This window comes from Centrocercus urophasianus, unplaced genomic scaffold (genome assembly GCF_019232065.1).
Source record: "Centrocercus urophasianus isolate 14NV4802_14NV808 unplaced genomic scaffold, USGS_Curo_1.0 seq_12, whole genome shotgun sequence".
NCBI classification, from domain to species: domain Eukaryota; kingdom Metazoa; phylum Chordata; class Aves; order Galliformes; family Phasianidae; genus Centrocercus; species Centrocercus urophasianus.
In genome coordinates, this window is record NW_024884364.1 from 50,225,441 (window position 1) to 50,246,468 (window position 21,028).

The 21,028-nt window shown below is 36.6% G+C and overlaps 2 protein-coding genes across 7 annotated transcripts in view; one reads left to right on the forward strand and one right to left on the reverse strand.

Annotated features, from left to right (window-relative positions):
* Positions 1-1,448, reverse strand: part of LOC122155673 (steryl-sulfatase-like) — a 99,955-nt gene extending 98,507 nt beyond the window's left edge. For 4 of the 6 annotated variants that reach the window (XM_042809736.1, XM_042809733.1, XM_042809738.1 and 1 more), the window contains exons 1-2: positions 1,344-1,448; positions 880-949 (exon numbers count right to left, since the gene is read on the reverse strand). The gene's annotated coding sequence lies outside the window, so the exon portion shown is untranslated. The other 2 variants (XM_042809735.1, XM_042809734.1) reach the window with 2 other exon arrangements.
* The window catches only part of LOC122155675 (pseudouridine 5'-phosphatase), a 57,642-nt gene continuing 37,850 nt past the window's right edge, over positions 1,237-21,028 (forward strand). Inside the window, exon 1 of the mRNA XM_042809740.1 lies at positions 1,237-1,374. Within this exon, the coding sequence (XP_042665674.1) occupies positions 1,293-1,374 (82 nt within the window). The 5' untranslated portion in view covers positions 1,237-1,292. The remainder of the gene's footprint in view (positions 1,375-21,028) is intronic.

Below are 21,028 nucleotides of genomic sequence, written 5' to 3' on the forward strand. Positions count from 1 at the left end.
GTATCATAGAATCACAGAATGGCCTGAGTTGAAAAGGACCTCAAAGTTCATCTAGTTTCACGCCCCTGCTATATGCAGGGTTGCCAACCACTACACCAGGCTGCCCAGAGCCATATCCAGCCTGGCTCTGAACCCATCCAGGGATGGGGCATCCACAACCTATGTAAGTAGGTAAGGCACAGAAGAATTCTAAACTAAAATTCAAATACAATCATATGACATCTACAATTACAGCTTAAAAAGCAAAACCAGCTTAGTAAAAAGCTGAAATACTGCCTATCCAAATGAAAGAACTGTCAGGGACAACCAAAGTGCTGGGAGGCCTACCTACAGGATGAGAGAGCACTTCCCTCCAACGTTGCTTTAGCGGAAAACCAAAAAGCAGCATTAATCTTCACGTCAATGTGGCACCTTAGGTGCATGAGATTGCCACATTGTGTCTGCTTCTGCTGATGGGGTTTTGACCTGTAACCAGTGACCCTGATGACCAAAACGGAGTATATCTGGGTGGAAAAAATGAAGGTGGAAATGCTGGTGAAGGAAAGTTGCAACTTCTGCTCACAGCTACTCAGAGACAACCAGTTGGTGGTGTATGTTGGAAGGATTTCCTTATTCTCAGGCACACTGGCTTGTTTCTCGAACTTCAGAATGAAAAGAAAAAAAATGAAAAGGAACTAGAGTCACACTCAACAGCCGTTAAGAAGAACGTAATTGATTTTTATACACCGCTGCTTTCTTCTTCTCTAAACCACGGTTTTAAGTAGATTTGAGGCTCTATTTACAGCTCTAGTTACAATCCAGCAGTAGTTGCACTTGCACCCCTGTGAATCTCTACGTGGGCACAGCACAACTTTGTGAGAAAATGCTGTCTGCACTTACCAAAACAGGAGCAACTCCCCAGTCCTCCCAGGGAGCAGCATCCAAAGGGATTAACAAACGAAGAAAACTTCTAAAGAAGAAAAAGACAAGCAGAAAATAGAACTTTCCTTGTTTAAAAAAAAAAAAAAAAAAAAAGAGAAAAAGTTTCTTTAAGCGGTCCCTCGGTGCCTCTGCCCGCGGTCCGACCCGCGGCGCCTGCCCTGGGCCTCCCGCTCCACCGCACTCCACCCAGTGGCTGTGCCCGCGGGCGCCCGGCGGCTATTCCAGCTACGCAGGACAGCACCGCACGCAACGGCCCGGCACCCCCGCCCTGCCCCGCTCCGCCCGCCTTCCCCCGCGGCAGTACCGCTCCCTGCTCCCCATCCGCTCCGGCTGCCGCGCTTGCGCCGCCGCTACACGGGGCTCGGCTCGCCATGTCGGCTTCCTCCTGCTCCTCCACGGCCGCACTGCGGCCGGTCACTCACCTCATCTTTGACATGGACGGCCTGCTGCTGGGTGTGTAGCCTTCGTCCCCCCCGTCTCCCTCTCCCTCCCCTGCAGCTTCCCGGTGCCCCGCTACAAGGCTCTGCAAAGGGCTGAAGGCGGTGGTGGGCAGCCTAAAACGCGCCGCCCCTCAGCCCAGACGCCTCCCGGGCTGTGGGAAGCAGGGCCGAGCGGTCGGGCTGTCCTCGGTGGCAGCTCATTGCCGGCCTCCTCCCCGGCGAGCAGGCGGGCAGCCTGATTGAAGGGATTAAAGCGACAGGAAACGGTGTTTTTCTCCTCCTTCCCGCCATTCTCTGCTACTTGTAGCTACATTCTGCCTGATTTTAAAGCTTTAGAGAGCAAGGGTGCTTGCCCTTAATTTCAGCGTGGCGGTTTGGGAGAGTGGTTGAGAGATTAGCCTGGGGTTAAGGTTCTGCGTTGAGTGCAGAGAGCGCGTTTACAGCTATGGGAAGAAGCCGTGGGCTGTGAGATTTCCCAATCTGGAAAGTGCTACGAGGTCCATGAGCATCCTTTGGGCCTTAGCTATTTAAAGAAGTTGCTGTTTCCTGCAAAAGTCTGGAAACCCCTCGCAAATTTTCTATTATAAGGACTTTATCAGGATCCGAGGATCCTGAAATATCAGCTCTATGCTGCATTTGAATTGGGTCTTGGGGGGTTTGGGTAGTTAGCATAGCCTTTGTGTTTGCTTTAGCTTCTTGCTGAATGGGGACGTCGTACTGCGTGCTTCCTGTAGAATCATGGAATGGTTTGGGAGTAGTTGCTATGTGTTAAAGTAGAAGAAGCACCTTTGGATGTGGGTTAATTCTTAATAAGTGTTATGTTGATGCATGTGCCTCAAGTACGTACTGGGAAAGTAAATTACAACTCAGATTGTTGTAGTTTCTAGGACTGCTGTGAAGTCCAGCGAGTTCTGTTTCCAAGAAATGCCTGTTTTTTCCTTCCTTCTCGTGTTGAAAGGACTAACAGAATTGCCCTGTTTCCAATAAATAATACTTTATCCATCCTTCACCTTATTATAATGTGGTCAATGTCATTAGTATATCATTGTTTAAAACAAAAATAGTTTTGCTCCTATTAGCAGGAGCAGTTACAAGCGATCTTTGGTTTCTTTCAGTTTGTGCCATTTGCAGGCTCAATGCAGTGTGCAAGGCACTGATTAAGATGAGTTGTTTCAGTTTCATTTTCTGGGTAACTACTGGAATCTCAAATAGGCTGAGGGTGTGCTGTTTTATCTAGAAGCAATTAATTTAATTCTTATCTAGAAGCTTCAGGAAACTTTATTTATTTATTTATTAGTGTAATTTTGTGCAGAACTCAACAGAGCAGGGCTGTCTACACAAGCTGTGTGAATATTCAGGCTTTGGTGATATGAATGTGTAAGAATTGTAGATCAGTTTTAAGTGAACTTATTGTGTGCAGGTATTTAAAGGACAGATAGGTTAGCACTGTATTATATTCTGGGATCTAAATACATTTTTTTTTTTTTCCACAGATACTATCCTGTCTGTATTTAGAAATTACATTTCTGTAGCATATCAAACAGGGAGGGGAGGAAGATTCTGAATCATATTGAGTGCTCCAGAGTCCTGGGGTTTATATGTTTATGTGTAAACATATAAATGTGTATGTAAGAAGCATTAAAAATGTTCTAAATTGTGAACTATGCCTCAAGCTGGGAAAGTAAAGTACTAAGAATTCATAGTTTTCAACCTAAGTTTGCCAAGATTGAGGCACTCAAGGTTTAAACCCACTCCTTGCTGTTATTAAATCTGCCTGTTTAAAGTACAGCATCAGATAAATACTTAGTCATTTTCTGGATGGAAGAGTTTATGCATGCTGATAAAATTTATTTTTATCTGTAAAAAATGGGACATCATACGCTGCTGAAGTATTTATTGTTACATATTTTTGCTCCCCTTGTTACTCTTACATTTCATTGAGAATGTAATTTCATTTACGAAGTTACATAGAAAGAACGTGTTTTATTCTGGTAATGTTTCAGCTAGGATGAAAGCCATAATTGTGTGTAAAGTCAAACTGAAAATACTCTTCAGTGTCTTCCAGTACAGAGACATAAAAGGAATGCCACCCTGATGATTTTCACAACATTAACCTCCTTTTGGAAAACTTGTGCATTTCAGCCTCTAAATACTTTTTGTCATGTTTAGAGTTATGTGTGACTAAGTTCTATCACAACTTTAAGATATTTTTCAGTAAGTATGTTTGTTCTATAATAATCCATACAAGGCAAAAGGCAGTCAGTAGACGGCTTTGACTTCCCCAACATGGGGAGGTCTTACTGACTTCCGCCAAGTCTGAGGGGAGGCCTTGTGGCTCTCTTCAAATACCTAAAAGATGATTGTAGTGAGGGTGGGGTTGGTCTTTTCTCACTGATGACAGATAACAGGACAAGGGGAAATGGCCTCAAGTTGCACCAGGGTAAGTTTGGATATCAGGAAAAACTGCTTTACAGAAACGCTTGTGAAGCACTGGAATACGCTCCCCAGGGAGGTGGTTGAGTCACCATCCCTAGATGTGTTTAAAAACCATTTGGTTGTCTTGCTTAGGGATGTGATTTAGCAGAGGGTTGTTAGAGTTAGGTTGGTTGTTGTGGTTAGGTTGTGGTTGCAGTTGGACTTGATGATCTTTAAGGTCTTTTCCAACCTGAGCTATATATACTGTGATTCTGTAATCCTATAAGATTCTATTCTTTATGCTTTAATAAATTTTGAGTAATTTGAAGGGATGAAAAAAGGGATATACATGATATTTTCTTTTTAGATATTTTCTGCCTATCCAGTATACAGTGAATGTTCTTAATGAGACAAGTGAATGTACTATGTAAAGTATGTGAGAAATAAAATACCAGTTCTTAATTTTCCTACTTTTTTATGTGTTACATAAAATTAATTATTATTATTAATTATTAATTATTGAAGATGTTATAATAAATTATGTATTTCTAGAAGCCACAGAATCACAGAATGTCGAGGATTGGAAGGGACCTCAAAAGGGACCTCATCTAGTCCAATTCCCCTGCCTGAGCAGGAACACCTAGATCAAGTCACATCGGAACTTGTCCGGGTGGGTTTTGAATGCCTGCAGAAGAGACTCCACAAGCTATTGGTATCTGCATGAATTATTTTGAATTAGGCAAACTATGTTTTTGGTAACGGATGTCTAAAACTATTTTGTAACTTTTTCAAGTGCTTTCATAATGGGCTACTCTTTTCAGAATCTGAAGCTTTAAATATTGCAATTATTTTCACTCCAAGGTTGTATGTGAAACTATATGTCTGTTTTTGGAAGCTTTCATCTAAATTTCTCTGATTCTATAAAACAAGTATTAATTGATCTATATACAATGTCAAATTGAATGCTGAAGTGATCTAATGTTATTGTTTTCTATAGCTGACATGTGCTTCTCATTGAAGTATAACATAGGAAGGTTTGCAAAGTATTTACAAATTTGCATAACTGTGAGTGTTAAATGAAGTCTAAAGCTCTCACTTGTCTTGATTTGACTTTGGAAACGATCCCAGTGTTCTACCTTAGAACCTGCATCTATATGCTTTATGTAGCTAAAGCTAGGCCTAATGTTGCTGAGTCTAATCTTCTGTGATTTTAACTCCCCCATTGTTTTATCATAATTGACTCTGATTAAGTTGTCCTTGAGTCCCACCTTTATACATCAGCTTACCTTAAATTGTAGTTCCTGAACTGTCTCTGGTTATTTTGGAGTCCTGTATCATTATTTGAAACATTACTTTACACCCTTTTATCAGCACTTATAAGCAGTGTGGTCCATTTGTCTGCAGTTTTCATTTTGGATTACCTTCTCTTTCGCCTTGAGCTGTTGGATGAAATCAGGTTTTTTTTGTTCATCATTCCAGCTGCTGTTGCCAGGAAATTAAAACACTGGAAAACAGTGCTGTCACTTAGTAAATAAAATATGTGAACAGTGCCAGTAGACAGCTTGTTACTAAGTAGGTAAAATTAATCAAAGGGTGTTTTTTTTTTTTTTTTTTTTTTTTTTTTTTTTTTTTTTTTTTAATAGCAAACTCCAGCAGTACATAAGCTGTTACAGGGTAGACAGTGTCTGTACTGGTATGGTAGTGTTATATCCTTCGTGATTGTAGATATGCAGCAAGATTTACATAGCTTGGAAGTGTTGCTTGCTTCACTGTATAATACAACCCCAGAGGAACAGGAATAACTACATTTTATTATTATATATATTCTGCTGAACATTTTTATTTATTTTTTAAAAATCATCACTTTTGTAGATTAAAATTGCTGCTTACTTTCCTGTAACAAAGAGGTTTGAATACAGACAGTATATGCTTAAAATTTGCCTAGTAGGGTTTTTTCTCTTGCTTTATACCTTTACTGCATAAGACTACTGATCTAACTGCTAATACATAGTATATTCAAAACTACTAAACTTCTGTGCATGCTGTACAGAGTTGACTGGCCAAAAAGAAAAAGTCACAACGGAACAGAAAACATTAGTTGGAGATCTTTGATACCTAATTGAGCACTTTATATAGTTGCATTACATACTATCTGATACTGGCATTTTAGCATATTGTAAAAATATGCAAAACCAGTGTTGAAGAAGGAGAAAGGTGGTTAGTGAGGGAAAAATAAGCGAGACACAAGATGGTTGTCAATAGGCAAATGCTGTGAGATCCAGTAATAAATAAAAAGAATCAAAATGGTCATTTAAGCATAAGTAGAATTTAGTTAGCATTGTCAAAACATTGCAGGATGATTCATGATTGGAATAGCTAAAGGTATATGGTTGTATCTGATGCAGAAGCTACTAATGAAAGTAAGAAGGCATGAGGATAAAAAAAAAAACATGCATCATATTCAGGAATTATGTTATTTTGCTCCTACAACACTGTAATAGTGGGATGATATATTTAACGAGACAATTCAAAAAGACTATGCTATTTCCTTTGTTTTGGAAAAAACAGATGAGGTAACTTATTGAATCATGAAGATGCATTGCAGTTGTCCTTTAGAAGAACAATAAATAACTAAAATTAAGATAGTGTAGCATACTTAGGATCAAGTAGCATGCTGTAAAAGAACTGAAAATAGGCATCACTGGGCTGTTAATATCTGGTGACAAACACACACTTGGCATGCTTCAGCAGACTGCAAAATATAAACAAATCATTTATTTTCTTCTAAAATAAATGAATATAGTTATGTATGCATATAAATCTATGCAGGCACAGAAATGCTGTTAACTACAGGATAGAGAATGAGATGATTAATCTGTTGTGATACAGCAGTTGATCACGGAGCTGAGATAGAAAAAGTTAGAGGGAGTTGATGTAATTAAATCTAAATAACAAGGTGCTGTAGATAGTAACTCTTGTCTAACTACCTGTTTTTCTTATGAGATCACAAATTTTGTTGACAAAAATTCGAATTCTTACGTAGTGAGTAATTTCATGTAGCAAACTTCTTCGTGGTGTTATGTGACACTTCACAATGTTTTTGTGGTTAAATGTGAATGATGCAGGTTCACTACAGACCTAAATGTTAAGACAAGTCATTAAGGACCTGTTTTTTTAGTAGAACGCTGCAAATATATTTTCTCCCTATGTTTTTGTTGTCAATGTTTTGTTTTGTGGGGTTTAAAAAAAATCCCCAAAAACACGGAAATGCAGAATTGAAAGATGAGAGCTAGTAGACTGATGAATGCTGCATAGGGTAGTTATGTATGAGATGAAACACTGTGTTGTGATTAGAGCTTCTGAACCTTGAATTCCTGGTAAGTTTTCAGCGATGATGAGGTGCTCTCCTGGATTATAGGTGCTGGGAGGGAAATGCAGGAGCGCATGCTTTGGAGTTACAGAGCTTAGCTTGATACTTGCCAGTGAGCAAGTGCTGTAACCCTTTAAATCATGAGAATTGAACACTTGCTCAGAAGAAAGATAGTAAAAGGCACAAATTAGATGGTAAGAATCAGGAGAAAGATTTGGGTTGTTCATCAGCATTTCATGTCAATGCTTATTTCGGTATTGTTTGAACATACCTAAGTAGGGAAGAGAAATTTTTAAACTTACACCTTGTTGGATTTTTTTGCACGTGGTTTTTTTCCTTCTCAGAATCTGGGTGGATACTGACAGTCCAGTGCAAATCAACTTTTCCCATCCTTTAGGTCTTACAACTCCTTGACTCATCTAAATTGGGAGATCCAACTGCAAGCATAAACTATGCCGTAACTGTGTTGGAGAGGTACTTGTCACACCAGGCTTTGACTCTCCAGTTTCACTGAAAAGAAATTCAGGCATATATGATAAATGTGAAAAAAAGAAATTCAGGCATATATGATAGCAGGTCACTGGGTTGAAATTTTGGTAAACAAGAATACAAATAAGATTAAATGTTGCATTTGATCTGGACCTAGATTTCTCGAGAGCTGAAAATATTTTAGCCTGGAAATTAAGTTCTGTACAAACCATATGTATAATATTAACCTATCCTGACTGATAATTAGGAAAACTGCTATAAAAATATTTCTTGGTTTTCTACTTACTTTCTAAACTAACACACACACCACCTAACACTTTAGTATACAAAACTTAATCATATATTTATTTTTGTTAGAAGTAGTCACAACCTTCCATAAATTATTAACCTTGCCAATGAAACAGTGTATTCAAGCAGATGTAAGAGACTGTTTCTTAAACAACTTAGTTTTGCAAGATATCATTACTGTAACTTTAAATCATGATGTCTTACACATGATTATCTGACCATTTGCAGAAGGGCAAGGACTATTTTAGACAACTGGAATCAGAAGTTTTCTCCTTTTTCAGCCACCATCTCATTAGCATGGAGGTGTTTGGATTCCCATGTGCCACTCTTTAGCAATTCTTGCATTGCTACTCATACAGGGAATCTGATCTGTAGGATAGTTGAAATTAACTTGCAGTTGAATTCATCAGTGTTGTGAGATCCACAAGAGTTTTGGCATTTTTTCTTTCTTTCTAGTGTTACCTGTCCATTGTGACAAGGTTGGAAGTCATAAGTTTACTCTCACTTTCATTTCATTGCACAAGTTGCCTAGGAGATCTCAATTACAAGAAAACTGGTAAGAGCTCCATGCTGGAGTTTGCTATGTGCATGCTGTCTGTTATTTTAAAGTGTGAATGGAAGGTTAAAACAGCTTCCTATTTCTTCTGCATCAGAGCAAATAGCACCAATTCAGCTAAACATCAGTCCTCTCTAGATTGTCCACTATTATGGCTTAAGTGCAGAAATTTAATCTTCTTGGGCTATACACTGGTAATCTTGGAAGCCTATTTCTTGCTTCCAGGTAGTGGAAACTTACTTTCTTGCCATTCTCAGTTTTCATCTGAGCTTGGGAAACAAAGAATGAAACAAAAATACCCTCCTGCTCCTATGTTCTGTACTTGTATCTTGTTGCAAAAACAATGTAATTAAGGATATTGTTAGGTTAATTCTTGTGTGGTTCATGAGCAAATTATGAAGATGCATAAAGCAGCTCTTCATTGAGACTTAACTAACCATAAATAGAACAGAAAAGGTTTGTCATTTATCTCAAAGCTAGCATTTTCATTTAACTGCCACAAGAATTTTGGCAAAGGCATAACAAGTGTTCTATCCTAGACTCTAACTTTTATTATTTCCATGATTGATTTGCAGACTGTCCATTCACCTTTGTCTGTTGTTTGTGGCTAGAATTATCCAGAAGTGGAGCTCAGTCCAGCATCTGTTGAATAGGGTTTTTTTCATTTCTGTAATGGTTACTGCATATCAAAACGCACTGAGCAGCATTAGTAATGATCTTCTTTTTCTCCCTGAGGAATTGAGTGCAGTGCTCCCAAGCTGAAAGACTCGTGACTTGATTTGAATATTACACATAAATTACACACAAATTCAATGCTGTTCTGGTGCTTATTTATTTTAGTTGTGTCAGACTCGAAGCATTTGGTTTTAAAAGGAAAAAACCCCAACATATCAAATATTTAAATCCCAAGAGTTTTCAAATTTCTTGTGTTAATAATGTGAAACACATCCAGTTATTTCAGAGGGCCTTTATCAAGTGTAGAGGTGTTCTGGAGGTGCTGAGAATCTAAATGTTCTGGTTAGTGATTTTAAAAAATGCACTCAGCAGTTTGACCATTTGTGAAAGTTATTTTCTTTCTGTGCCTTAGTGCAGATTTTGGAGTCTGTTTGTAGGTGATAAAGTTTTACATTTGTTAACTACATACACTGTTTTGTATATAAAGTTTAAAGTATTTTGCTTTGAATGTAAATAAAAGGTGCTATAAATGGAATATAATTTTGCACAAAGAAAAGGTGCACAGAATTTTCCCTTTCAGTGACACTGTTTCCAGCTGCCGCACTCCAATTTCCTTTTTAGTTGAGGGGAAAAGAAAAGATGTCAACAAACTTGGATTTGTTATTCTGCATAGTGACAACAGTTACACAGGATGCCATCTTGGGCCCAGCTCTGCAGCTCTTGTTCTGATTACTTGCAATTCATTTGTGTGGTCTTTCTCTCAGTTGACTAATTGAACTCTCAAGAGTCTAATTTTTAGCGACATCTTAATTTATGTAGAGCGATTTACCAGCCAAATTCTGCTCTTCAGTTCTGTTGGTATATTTTTCCCAGGAGGCAATCTTAATCTGGAATACTTGCTTTTGTACTTATAGAGTTCTTTTAAGGTGTTTATTCTCAACTATTTTTAACTTTTTTAATTTTTTTTTTTTTTTTTTTTTTTTTTTTTATAGTTGATAATAGATTGTTAATGGTGATATTAATTCTCACAAGATGATCATTCTTTTAACAGCAAGGAACTATATTAACTAACAACACAAAAGCAATTAGGCTAAATGATGCCTCTTTTCAAGCTTGGTATATGTTGCTTTTATTGTAGAAAACTTTTTTTTTTTTGGGGGGGGGGGGTAATATAGAGACTGCTAGTACTTGTTGCTGCTTTTGTTCTGTGTCTCTCTGTATTGATTGTAATTTTTTTTTTCACAACGCTACTGAGATGCATTTAATCAAGAAGATTTCTGTACCTTATAATGATTCTAACAGAAATTCCTGACCTTGATTTTTTTTTTTTTTTCCTTTCCCTCTACCATAATGATGATAATTATAATAATAACGTTCCTACTCTTAGATCAGTGCTGACCTTTATTAGGATATTTTTGTCACTTAAAATAGGTTGATTATCTCCCATCTATTTATGTCATTTTTACTTAATTCAGTAACTGATAAAGTGTGTTTGCCAGTTTCAAGTGGCTTATTTTTATGGCTAACAATTTTTTTTATTGTATTTTATTTCTTGAAAGGTTGTACACGTGTGCACAGTATCGATAATTGCTGCCTCTATGTATGCTTCCATTGTTCTGCAACTTACTATTGTTGTTAATTCCTCTTAACTGTTTTCCATAGTAGTTTGGGAATAAATCTGATTCTGTCATTTGGGAGACCTTTTGTTTAAGTAGACATTGTTCTTTCCCAAGTATGGTTTTGCTGTTTTTACAGGTCACATTTTGTTTTAATCTTATTCTTCCTTCCCTTTTAAGGCATAGGAAGAATTTTTTTTTTTTTTTTTTTAAGTCATCAGATAAGTCCTTGAAGTCTCTCTTTAATACTGCATATATTATCTTTTATTTCTGCTGTTAGTTACCTTGTCTGTTGTGCTTGTGAGTGGTTCTTGTGTGGAGAACACAAGAAAATGGGAAAGAAAGCCCATTTTATTATTTGTCAGCTTAGTCTTTCTATCTACTATCCACAGGAATTTATTCATGACCTTTGTCACTGTGAAATATGTACAGTGTGATACAGTGTCTATTTCTCCCAGCTCATTAATACTTGTTCCCTGACCTGATGTAATAGTTCCAGTAGCCCTTGTACAGCCTTTGCTCTCTGAAGGTACTTGCTGGTTCTTTGCTTGTGGATGCTGAACTGATTGGGTTTGCTGCCAAGCAATTAATGTTTGCTCCTGAACAGTGATCGTTTGCTCGGCATAAATATTAATTAATTCAGGTTCTCTTTCACAGCATGACTGTACACTACCAATTGCCCACTCATGTCATCTCAGGGCATGTTTTTGGACACTGTTTTTGAAACTGTATTTTGTTTTATCAATCCATGTGGGTGTAGACTGTCACATACTCAAACTATAGGCCCCTGTTTGATTAGAGACCAGTCATCAGAGGAAGTGTCTTTCTTAGTTCATGAATTCTTGTGAATTAGACATTGCTCATTTTCATTCAGAAATGTCTCTAGGGAAAAGAATAATGCATTGCACTAATATTCAGAGAAGAATGAATGAAAGATAATGTGTGTTTCATGAAAAAAAACTGGGATTACATTATAGTGTACCAGAAGGGCTGAAGTAGTGGAAATAAATGGATTTAATGTGAATCAGGAGATACTATTTCATTTTAATAAATTGCTGTGTGGTTGAGGGTTTGTTTTTATTTTTTGATAAGTAAGGATGTTTTTGTGATTTACATACAGAAAGCTTCCTCTGCCTCCCTTTCTCTTCAGGATGTGAGGGTAGGTCCTTGGATGACTGTGAAGTGCTACAAGAGCACTGCTGCAAAAAAAATTACACCTCACAAAATGATGGATCTTTATGCCAAGACTTAAACCTCCCTATAGCATTATGCTGGATTAATAAAAAGTAGTTTGCTTTTTGGCTTTGCGGAGATGGAGCCGCAGAGAGCGTGTAGCAGTGCAATAAATTTTTATTTTTAAAAAATTAAAAACAGCGTTTCATAGGAAATATATCTCAGGGAAATGAAAATACTTGATCCACTAAGATCTTGCAACATATCCAGTTTCTACATCAATGCCCAATGAATTGATATTATTTTTAGTTTAACCTTAAGTTTTTGTGAATGAAGAATAAAGAGCAAGAGGTAGCATTTTTATTTTGGTATGTGTCTTTTTATGTGTTCTAGAACTCTCAAATTTTTATCTGGCAGTTGATTGCAAATTGTACATTATTGCAACATTTAGTTTGTACAAATATCTGATTCATCACTGACTTTGTACAGTTTTCCCTTTATCATGACTTTGACTGTTTTCAGAATGGAACTGAACATTTTCCTTGTCCATTTTTTGGAACCTGTTACAGAGAGCAGGTTATTAGTGTGTGCGTTTGGAAACACTGTAGAAGAAAAAGGAAAAACTGAAGCACGTATTTTATGAATGTGAAAGAGAGGATATGTTTTATTCAAAAAATGTCTTAAGGTAATGAATGAGTGGCTTCTCAGTAACTCTGAAACTGCAAAGAGAAACGCCTTAACAGTATGCAAAAACTTTTCTGTTGAAATCTCTTTCTATAAATGAAAGTTAATAATAAAATTGAATTCTGTAATTCTACATTATATACCTTTGTTTTCTTTAGTCACTGCTCCCAGAGTTTACATTTCAGAATCTGTGTACCTGATACCTCTTTGCATTTGCCTTGTATATAGCACCATCCCCTCGCCCCACCCTGCCAACACCCAGCAGTCGTGAAAAATGCTTAAATTGAATGTTGGTATTTCTTATTCTCCCTTCTCATTACCTTAGTTAATTGAGTAAAATCTATATGATCTAATCAATTTCTACTAATAGGGAAAAAGAATATCCATTACAGCAAAACCATGGAATTTATTCCAGTATTTATCCATTTACATTTCTAATATTGTAGTCATAACATGAAATAGATTGACATTTTCTTTTTCTTTCTTCTTGCAGCTTTCATGGAGCTAAAACAAATGTTTGTTTTTGATCCAGCTATTTATTTATATGTAGAGGTTGTCAGAATGCATTTTTTTTTTTCCTCCATGTACTCTTCAGCAGAGATTTTTTACCTTTCACTTGCAGTTCTTACACTGTCTTTGCATATTGGAATTGTTAGTGTCTGCTTTATATTATATATTATATTATATATGTATGTTCAAGAAATTATTATCACATTTAGTGAATGTTTTCTTTTGAGACATACTTTAAAATAAGGTTAATTGTATTAATATATATATACATCCGGAATATATATATATATCCGGAAAGTCCTACATTTCCTTTCCTTTCCTCCTATTTCATCAAAGCAGTCTTCTTGTTCTATGAATAGCTGATTGATAGTAAATCTATATCCTGGCCTGATAATTTGCTTTTGCTTAATCGTATCTTACATATGTGCAGGAGTCAGTCTTGGAATAGTAGACACGAGATCTTTATTGGAAATGTTTTGTATTCTAATAAAAAAACAATAATGTGACTGGAAAACTGTTTTGTGACAGTATTGTTTGAAAACTGCTTCCAAGTAAGACAGAGAAGGCTAATAGAATAAAAATTGTGGAACATCAGAGATTTCTTGTAATAGGAAACTACAGAGATTTGTTACCATTAGAATTGAAAGATAAAAAAGCATCAGCTCTTAAGAACAGAATGGAGTAAAGTTTTATAGATCAGTCTTACATTAATGATTTCTAGCTGTTATTTTTTCCCATGCCTTTTCAGGTGCTTATCAGAGAGATCAAATTTTTTCCACATTTCCTTAAACTTCTCACCACTTCTGAAGTGTGAAGTTCCCTGCACTGCACTTCAGGCACAATTTGCTCATTTACAAGCAGAGTGATAGCAAATTGTTGCTATGGAGCAAAGAATTCTTTTTTTTTTGTAAATCTAATTTCAGGTTCGTTACTATGGAATTGGAAATGCCTGCCTTATTGGAGGTATTTATATTTAGAAACAATGACTTTGATTGTTTCTTGCTTGTACATTGTACCTTAATTGATTCAGGAGATTTGTTGCTATTTTTGGGTAATGAGTGAGTGAAAGACTTCTGGATATTTTCCTTTTTTTTCTTTTTTTTTCTTTTTTCTTTAGTCTTTGGATAAAAGGAAGGAAAATGGGGCTACTTTTGGAAGTAAAGCAGAAATGCTGTTTGCGTATTTACTGGGCTTATGCTTTGCCAGCCCATGTTCTGCAAGTGTTGTTGCAGTAGGACTAAGCACACCCCAGTGACGTAACTCCTGCATCGAAGATAAACGGTAGATGAGTGAAGCTGCTTGTTAATTAAGACAAAAAAACTCTGACTTTTGCTCACAGAATTGTGGTAGAAGAAAAGAGAGATTGAGTGAAAAAGGAATGGCAGCTAATCCAGTCAAGAATATCTGCTTTTATTTTACACATTAATTGCATGGAAGAATGAAATGATGGACTACAGTTTCTTGCATTCTTTGAGTCTCTGCAGGTGTATATTTTATTTCATTTAGTAGGATACACAGCAGTGTTTTTTGTAATTCTAAGCTGTCACATTCAAAACACAGTCATAACATAACATTTCCATCATGCTCAGAAACACTCTCTACTAAAATAAGATTCAACCTTTCCCCTCTGAGATAGCTGAAAATATAACCTTAATAGCTGCTGTCAAAGCTTCTTCTATCAGCTTCGTATTTTTCCTATAGCCCTCATATGAATTGGGTTCACCAAGGTGCTAGCGAGGTTCTTGTCTGCAACCTTTTGTAATCACTGTATTCTTCCAGGATTGCAGTGTGCATGATTTTCATGTTTGTTTGTTGCTGTTGGTTTTTTTATAAGGCATCCATGGTATTCTTATTTTTTCCATGTTTTAAACAAGCTGGAAGAAGTTAAATAAATAAATTTTAATGTTTGAAGATCTTATGCTAGTTTACAGTTATAATTGCCTTCAAGTGTCATAATACTGGCTCAGTGTTGTGCAAAACCTAGACATCAAAGGAGAATTGGTTCTCAGTCATGTTCTCTCTACTAGGAAATGCCACTCTAGAAAAAGTTTAATATTTTATGTGCAAGTTAGGACTGGTCCAGTATATCCAGTGCATTTTGGTACCCAATGCGTGCCAAATTTTAGTCTCTCTAAGGGCACTTCTGCTGAAATATAATTATTTTTGTGTGCAATAGAGACATATTGATGATTTCCGCCTCCCTCCTCTCTTCCCCTCCCCCCCCCCCCAATGGAAATCACTGAAATGGCTTCAGACTGAGCTGGTTTTAATCCATTTCACAGGTAATAATTTGCATTAGGTATTTAATTTTGAAATGTCTCCTCCATATCTTACGGGAGCTAATGCATGCCTCACATTTGTTGTTCACTCTCCCAAGTCAATCTGCATCTTCTGTATTAAGTAGTGACTATGTGTGATGGGAGGTAGTGTTCATTGACAGACAATATAACCTAGTGCACAATTTTCAAAACTGAAGCCAAGCTCAAAACAAGTTTTTCCAGTTAAAAAGGAATATTGTATTCACTATTGTTATTGTCAGTATTTAGTAGTATCACTAGGCAGACTTCATCATATATGCAGAGAGTCAGAGACTTTCAGCACAGTTTTTAATATGCATTGGAAATAAAACTATACAGCACTTTAGTAGCAGGCTGTGGGATGTCTTGAGAGTTATTGTGTGAATATTCATGAAAAAAATAAAAATAAATTTTATTAAATGATTGTTATTACACACTGAATTGTACAGGTGGCAGTTTACTCGGGAATATTCCTACAAAAGAATACTAATGCAGTTCAGCTGTAGTTGAATAGCAGGTCTTCATTTCCTACATGCAGGAGAAGTTCCTCTTGTAATGCAAGGTAAGCTCAGCGCACAGCATTGGCTGGAGTGCAGATAGTGTTTAAGCTCAAACACAAAAGCATTTAGGTATCTGTGTATCACTGGATTCTGGGAGACTTAGTTGTGAAAAGCTTTCTTGGCCAAGTTTAAGTTTTTACTTTGTGTCAGTTATAAAGCATCTGATTATAGTCTAGAACAAATTGAAGTCTTTGGTAGTTCTGTGGTGTTAGGAATCAAACAAACAAAAAAAACTGATAAAATAGCAGTCATGACACTCCACTGCTTAACTCTTTGTGTTTCTTCTGTAGGCTGCTTGCTGTCTTTGTAGCCTGTTAAGATATGCCTCTTTTTTTACCAGGAGTCTGGAGAAAAGAAAGGGGTAAAAAGGCTTGCTGTCACCATGTAAGATAGCGATAATGGCCTGAACTCCAGTCCTCAGCTTCCCATGTAGGAGACAGGGGTTGTAGTCATACAACTTCAGTGAGCTCTCTGGCTTCTCTAAGTAAAATTCCACATTTATATGGTGTTAGAAGTACTCTAAACTGGTACCTGTAGAATAATTTTGAGGTTTCATCTATGATTTTCAGACAAACAGTGATTTCAGCTCATGAAATGTAGTTTTCGGTTTCCTCTGTCACACTTACCACATGATTTGCATGTATGCACATCTTTTTTTTATTACAGCGGCTAAGGTTAGGAGTTCTTAGCAAACTGCTTTTAGGGAGGTAATGTGGATAGGTCCTGCAGTATTTCTCAAACTTTCTCCTATAATGTAGGCAGCCAGGCAAGATCAAATATCCTCCCTTGGAAAATCAACCACATTGATAATGTTTTCTCTGCTTAAATATTATGACCACAGAGAAGTTACTTTATCAGCTGGTTTACTTCAAGTTTTTTAGATGCACTTGAGTGGAAGGAAGAGATTAGCTTTATTAATCTATAGTCCTTTACGCATCCCTTGTGGCAGTATATTTTTGACACATTGCTGCAATTAAGTTTAGAACATTGTTCAAGGCTACACTGGAAAAGTATTTTCCTTCTCTATTAAAGTCACTCTGTCTTTTGAAGTGTTTCCACTATTTAGGAAATTGGCTTTTGGGGCAGTATTCCTGTGAGTGATTTAGAAATATGTAACACTGGAAGTCAAACATATTGAGTTCTCAACTCGCCTAAAGCTTTGCGTATACGTACTTCTCCTGGGCAAGGAAAATCTTCCTGATAATAAGGAAATTGGTATTTGGAGAGAATGTGGTGTGCTGAAGATAATTTTCATGCCTTTTTAATTTTTTTTTTTTTTCTTGTAGGAGGGAATAAAGTTTTCTGACTCTTTTCCCCTCTCCTTCAGATTCCTTTTTCCATTGTTTTCTGCTTCAGATTATGAGTTAAACAAAACATTTCTGGCATGTTTGTTCAGGGAAGGTTATGTTATAGCTTTTCCTAGAGAGAAAGTACATCTTAATTAAGATATTTTTTTTTCTTCTGCTAACGTCAGTAACATAGCAACCCTTTTTCTTTCATCTACCTTACATGGTGGTTTCATCCAGGTGCCTTGGAGCATCTCACTTCAAAGTAACATTTAAAATCCTGTTTTGCTTTCCTAAAGACAATACTGTAGCCATGTGTTGTCAGCAGTGAATCAAGAAGATAAACCCTGTTGGTGAAAGGCTGAGATCACTGTAAGCGTGGTGTAAGCTGTTCTTCCAGGAGCTAGTGATTGCTCTTCTGGGTGAGAATCGTCCTTGTATTTTACTGTTGCCGTGTTGTAGTTGTTCATATGCTAATGAGAGTATAACTATGACTTGTCACATACATCTTAAAAATCCATGCCTCTGTTAGCTGTAGGTTTAGCCCTAACAAGCAGATGTTGGCACCATGTCAAAAGCTTTTTCATGGTTGTCTTTTTTTTTTTTTTTTAATGCTTAAGGGTCTTCATGAATGCCTAAGAGCATATCAGCATATCAGATAGTTTCTATGATAGTATCAATGGCTTTTCTACTTTTAAACAAATTAGGTGTTGTCACATAACTGATGCTTAATAAGTGTAGTTTTAAAATGTTTTTTATTATGTCATATATATTGTCTGCCATATCAAATTGGGTTACCTTGTTTACTTGAACTGAAATACAGATTTATCTTTAGTTTCTCATTTGCTCTGCTGTACTGGTGGTGGAATATTTTTTTTACAGCACCATGTCAGGAAAATATTTAAATGATTTATTCTTAAACTGTTTTTTTCAGTTCCCTATGGCATTAAAAAAAAAAAAAAAAAAAAAAAAAAAGGTAAGGTGCATATGTGAATACAAGACTGCATTAAGATATCTGCTTTATTAGTGCAAACTAAGAGCCTTTTGAATTTATTCGGAAGCTTCTTCCCCACCCTATTCCCCAAAAGCTTTTTCCCCACCCATTCCCCAAAGAAATAAAATATTTCTTTGCATACAAAATGAGAAATAGACTTCCTCTTTAGCTCTGTGGAAGAATTTTCCTAGTATAATCCCAGGGGGGCAAATATGTGATGCTTCTTTGGGCACAGCTCTATGCAGCTATTATTTTTTGGATACTAAGCTTACTTTCTTTTTACGCCTGTTAACAATAAGTTGAATTCGTGGTAAGATGCATTGTATCAGAGAAGGACAAGCAGACTGGCAGTGCTTTAACTGAGTTAGCCAGTGGCATTGTGTTTCCTTGGACTTAGTGAAGTAAGCACTGTGTAGCATAATGGTATATCTTGGAGTGTACTTCTATTAATATTCCAGTACAACGTAAGAAATAGATTTGCAAAAATTAAAGCTCCAAAACAGACTTCCTGCTCTCTACTAAAATGAATAATGGATCATTTCAATGATTTTAAGTGCTAATCAAAAATATAATGATTTGCAAATCATTGCTCAAATCGGAGCAATAATTTTAATTTTCAGCAATTATAGTCATTACATTTTCTTTATCTTTCAGAAATTGCAGTTTATCATTTATGTAAAATGGTTTACAGAATAAACTGCTCCTTGTGATTTTGAAGCAGCTATTACTTAGTGCTTCCTGGTTATCTTCATATACGTTTTGCTAACCTTAAGCTTTAAGTTACAATAAGATAAACTTGATAGTACTTATGAAAGTAGATCAATCCAAAGTTTATAAGACTTGGATACTGTAGTAGAGTTTCATTTGACTGATTCCATGAGCAGATTGCATTTGGATTCAGCCTCCTTGGCTGTGGACACCAACACCCCATGCCTTGAAATTGAGGCATGGCTCAAATTGTTTGATTGAGCACACATAGAACTGGTGTTTATTTCTTTCTGTGACAGTGACTGAAATGATTGCCTCTGTATGGTGACAAATTTAGTTTCATTTTTTTCATAAGCAAGTTCATTTGGAAGCAACAGGGGGAAATGATATAGTGAAGAATAGAACATTCTTGTTCCTTCAATCCTCTGGAGGCCCTTTTTGCTAAGGTGTTTCAACCCACAACCTTTGTGCCCTTAATTCAACAGGCTCCAGGTTGATTTGGATTCACTGGCTATCTCTCATCTAAGTTTTATTGTTTAAAAGGCAGCTGATGCCTTTAAAACACCTCTCCCTCACCCACAACAGTTTCTGCGTGTATTGTATACACACATCATATATAACAAAAATCTCTTGAGATGTTAGAGAAGTTGGCTTAGATCCTAAGGATAGATTGAAAGGTTCAATCTCATTTTCTGGACTAGTGCTGTAACTGCTAGGCTATTGTGCAGAAAGCAATTTCTGTTGCATTTCTCATCCACCCTCTTGCTAAGCTGCTGTAAGTGATTCTGTGGTCAGCTGTTGCACTGCTGTTTTCTTCAGCTTTTAGCCATCACAAATAGCTGTAGTTTTGCATTTTTAAGCTAGCTCTCTCAGTGATGCAAGGATGAATGGAAAGGTGTTGCAATATGCAAGACATATTACAAGACTGTTGTCTACTAAAGATTATTTAGAAACAAAAATCTTAATTCTTCTTTCCCCTTTTAGTGGTTGTTTTGCTATCTAAGGAACTTTCATCTCTAATTCTCCAGTGGTTCTGGATGGTTTGAATTCCGTTTTGCAATTCTAGATTTGTTCCAGTGTCAGTTATATATATATCGCTTAATGGTTTTTGCATTGTTTATGCTGTTTTTGTCCGTCTTGTTTGAGTGCTGAAACTAAAGGGGAAAGGTTCAGATTCCATCTGGATGAAATGCTAAATGACAGAAAAAGAATGGAGAATGAATTATACACCGTGTTTATTCAGTGAAATAAACTATTGCTACTTCAGTGACTGGTTGCTATAATGCTGTTGAATTTTTTTTAGGTATTAGTATTTTGCCATTGTAGTAATTTTTTTTAATTATTTATTTTATTTTTTTGAGATGGAACTGTAATTGATAAACTTTTTGTGGATAGTATCTTGCATTACTTTTTGGCTTAAGAGAATGTCTTATTCTAAGTTTGTTGTTCACAGGCTGTCGGTTTTGTATTCTTTTTCAGCTTATGAAAAGCACCAATAGGATCTTGCAAGGTTTGTGGATACTTATATAAATTTTATCTTGGCAGTGACATTTCATAAACTCTGTGATAGTCCACGTGCCATTTGGAAATGTGTGTTTCTGTTTCATATTCACATCCATGTTTATAAGTACTGGTCCAACTTTGTGATCAAACAAGTGAAGCACATGTACTGCTTGTGGGGAGAGATATGCTGCAGAGCAGTATGCTTGATGATGAATCTCTTTGGAAGACAGAGCCCTTACTAAGAGACATTTGTTCCCTGGCTTTTATGCAGTGCTGTAGCAATTGTGCTCCTGAGTCTCATAGACTTGGCACAATTCAACTATTAGTGAGCTGATCAGCTCTACCTTTAATAGGCTGCAGAGGGAAAAGGACTGTCAGTTCATGATTTTGCATGTCAGTGTAGGTGGGCATGAAGCTTGGAGAACTATTGATTGAGTTTTGCATGTGATAATTGACAAGACTTGACAAAGTTAGTTTTTCTTTTGGGAAATCTGTCACTATTTTGACTTTGCCAGTACTACATTTCTATCTAGTGTTCTTTCC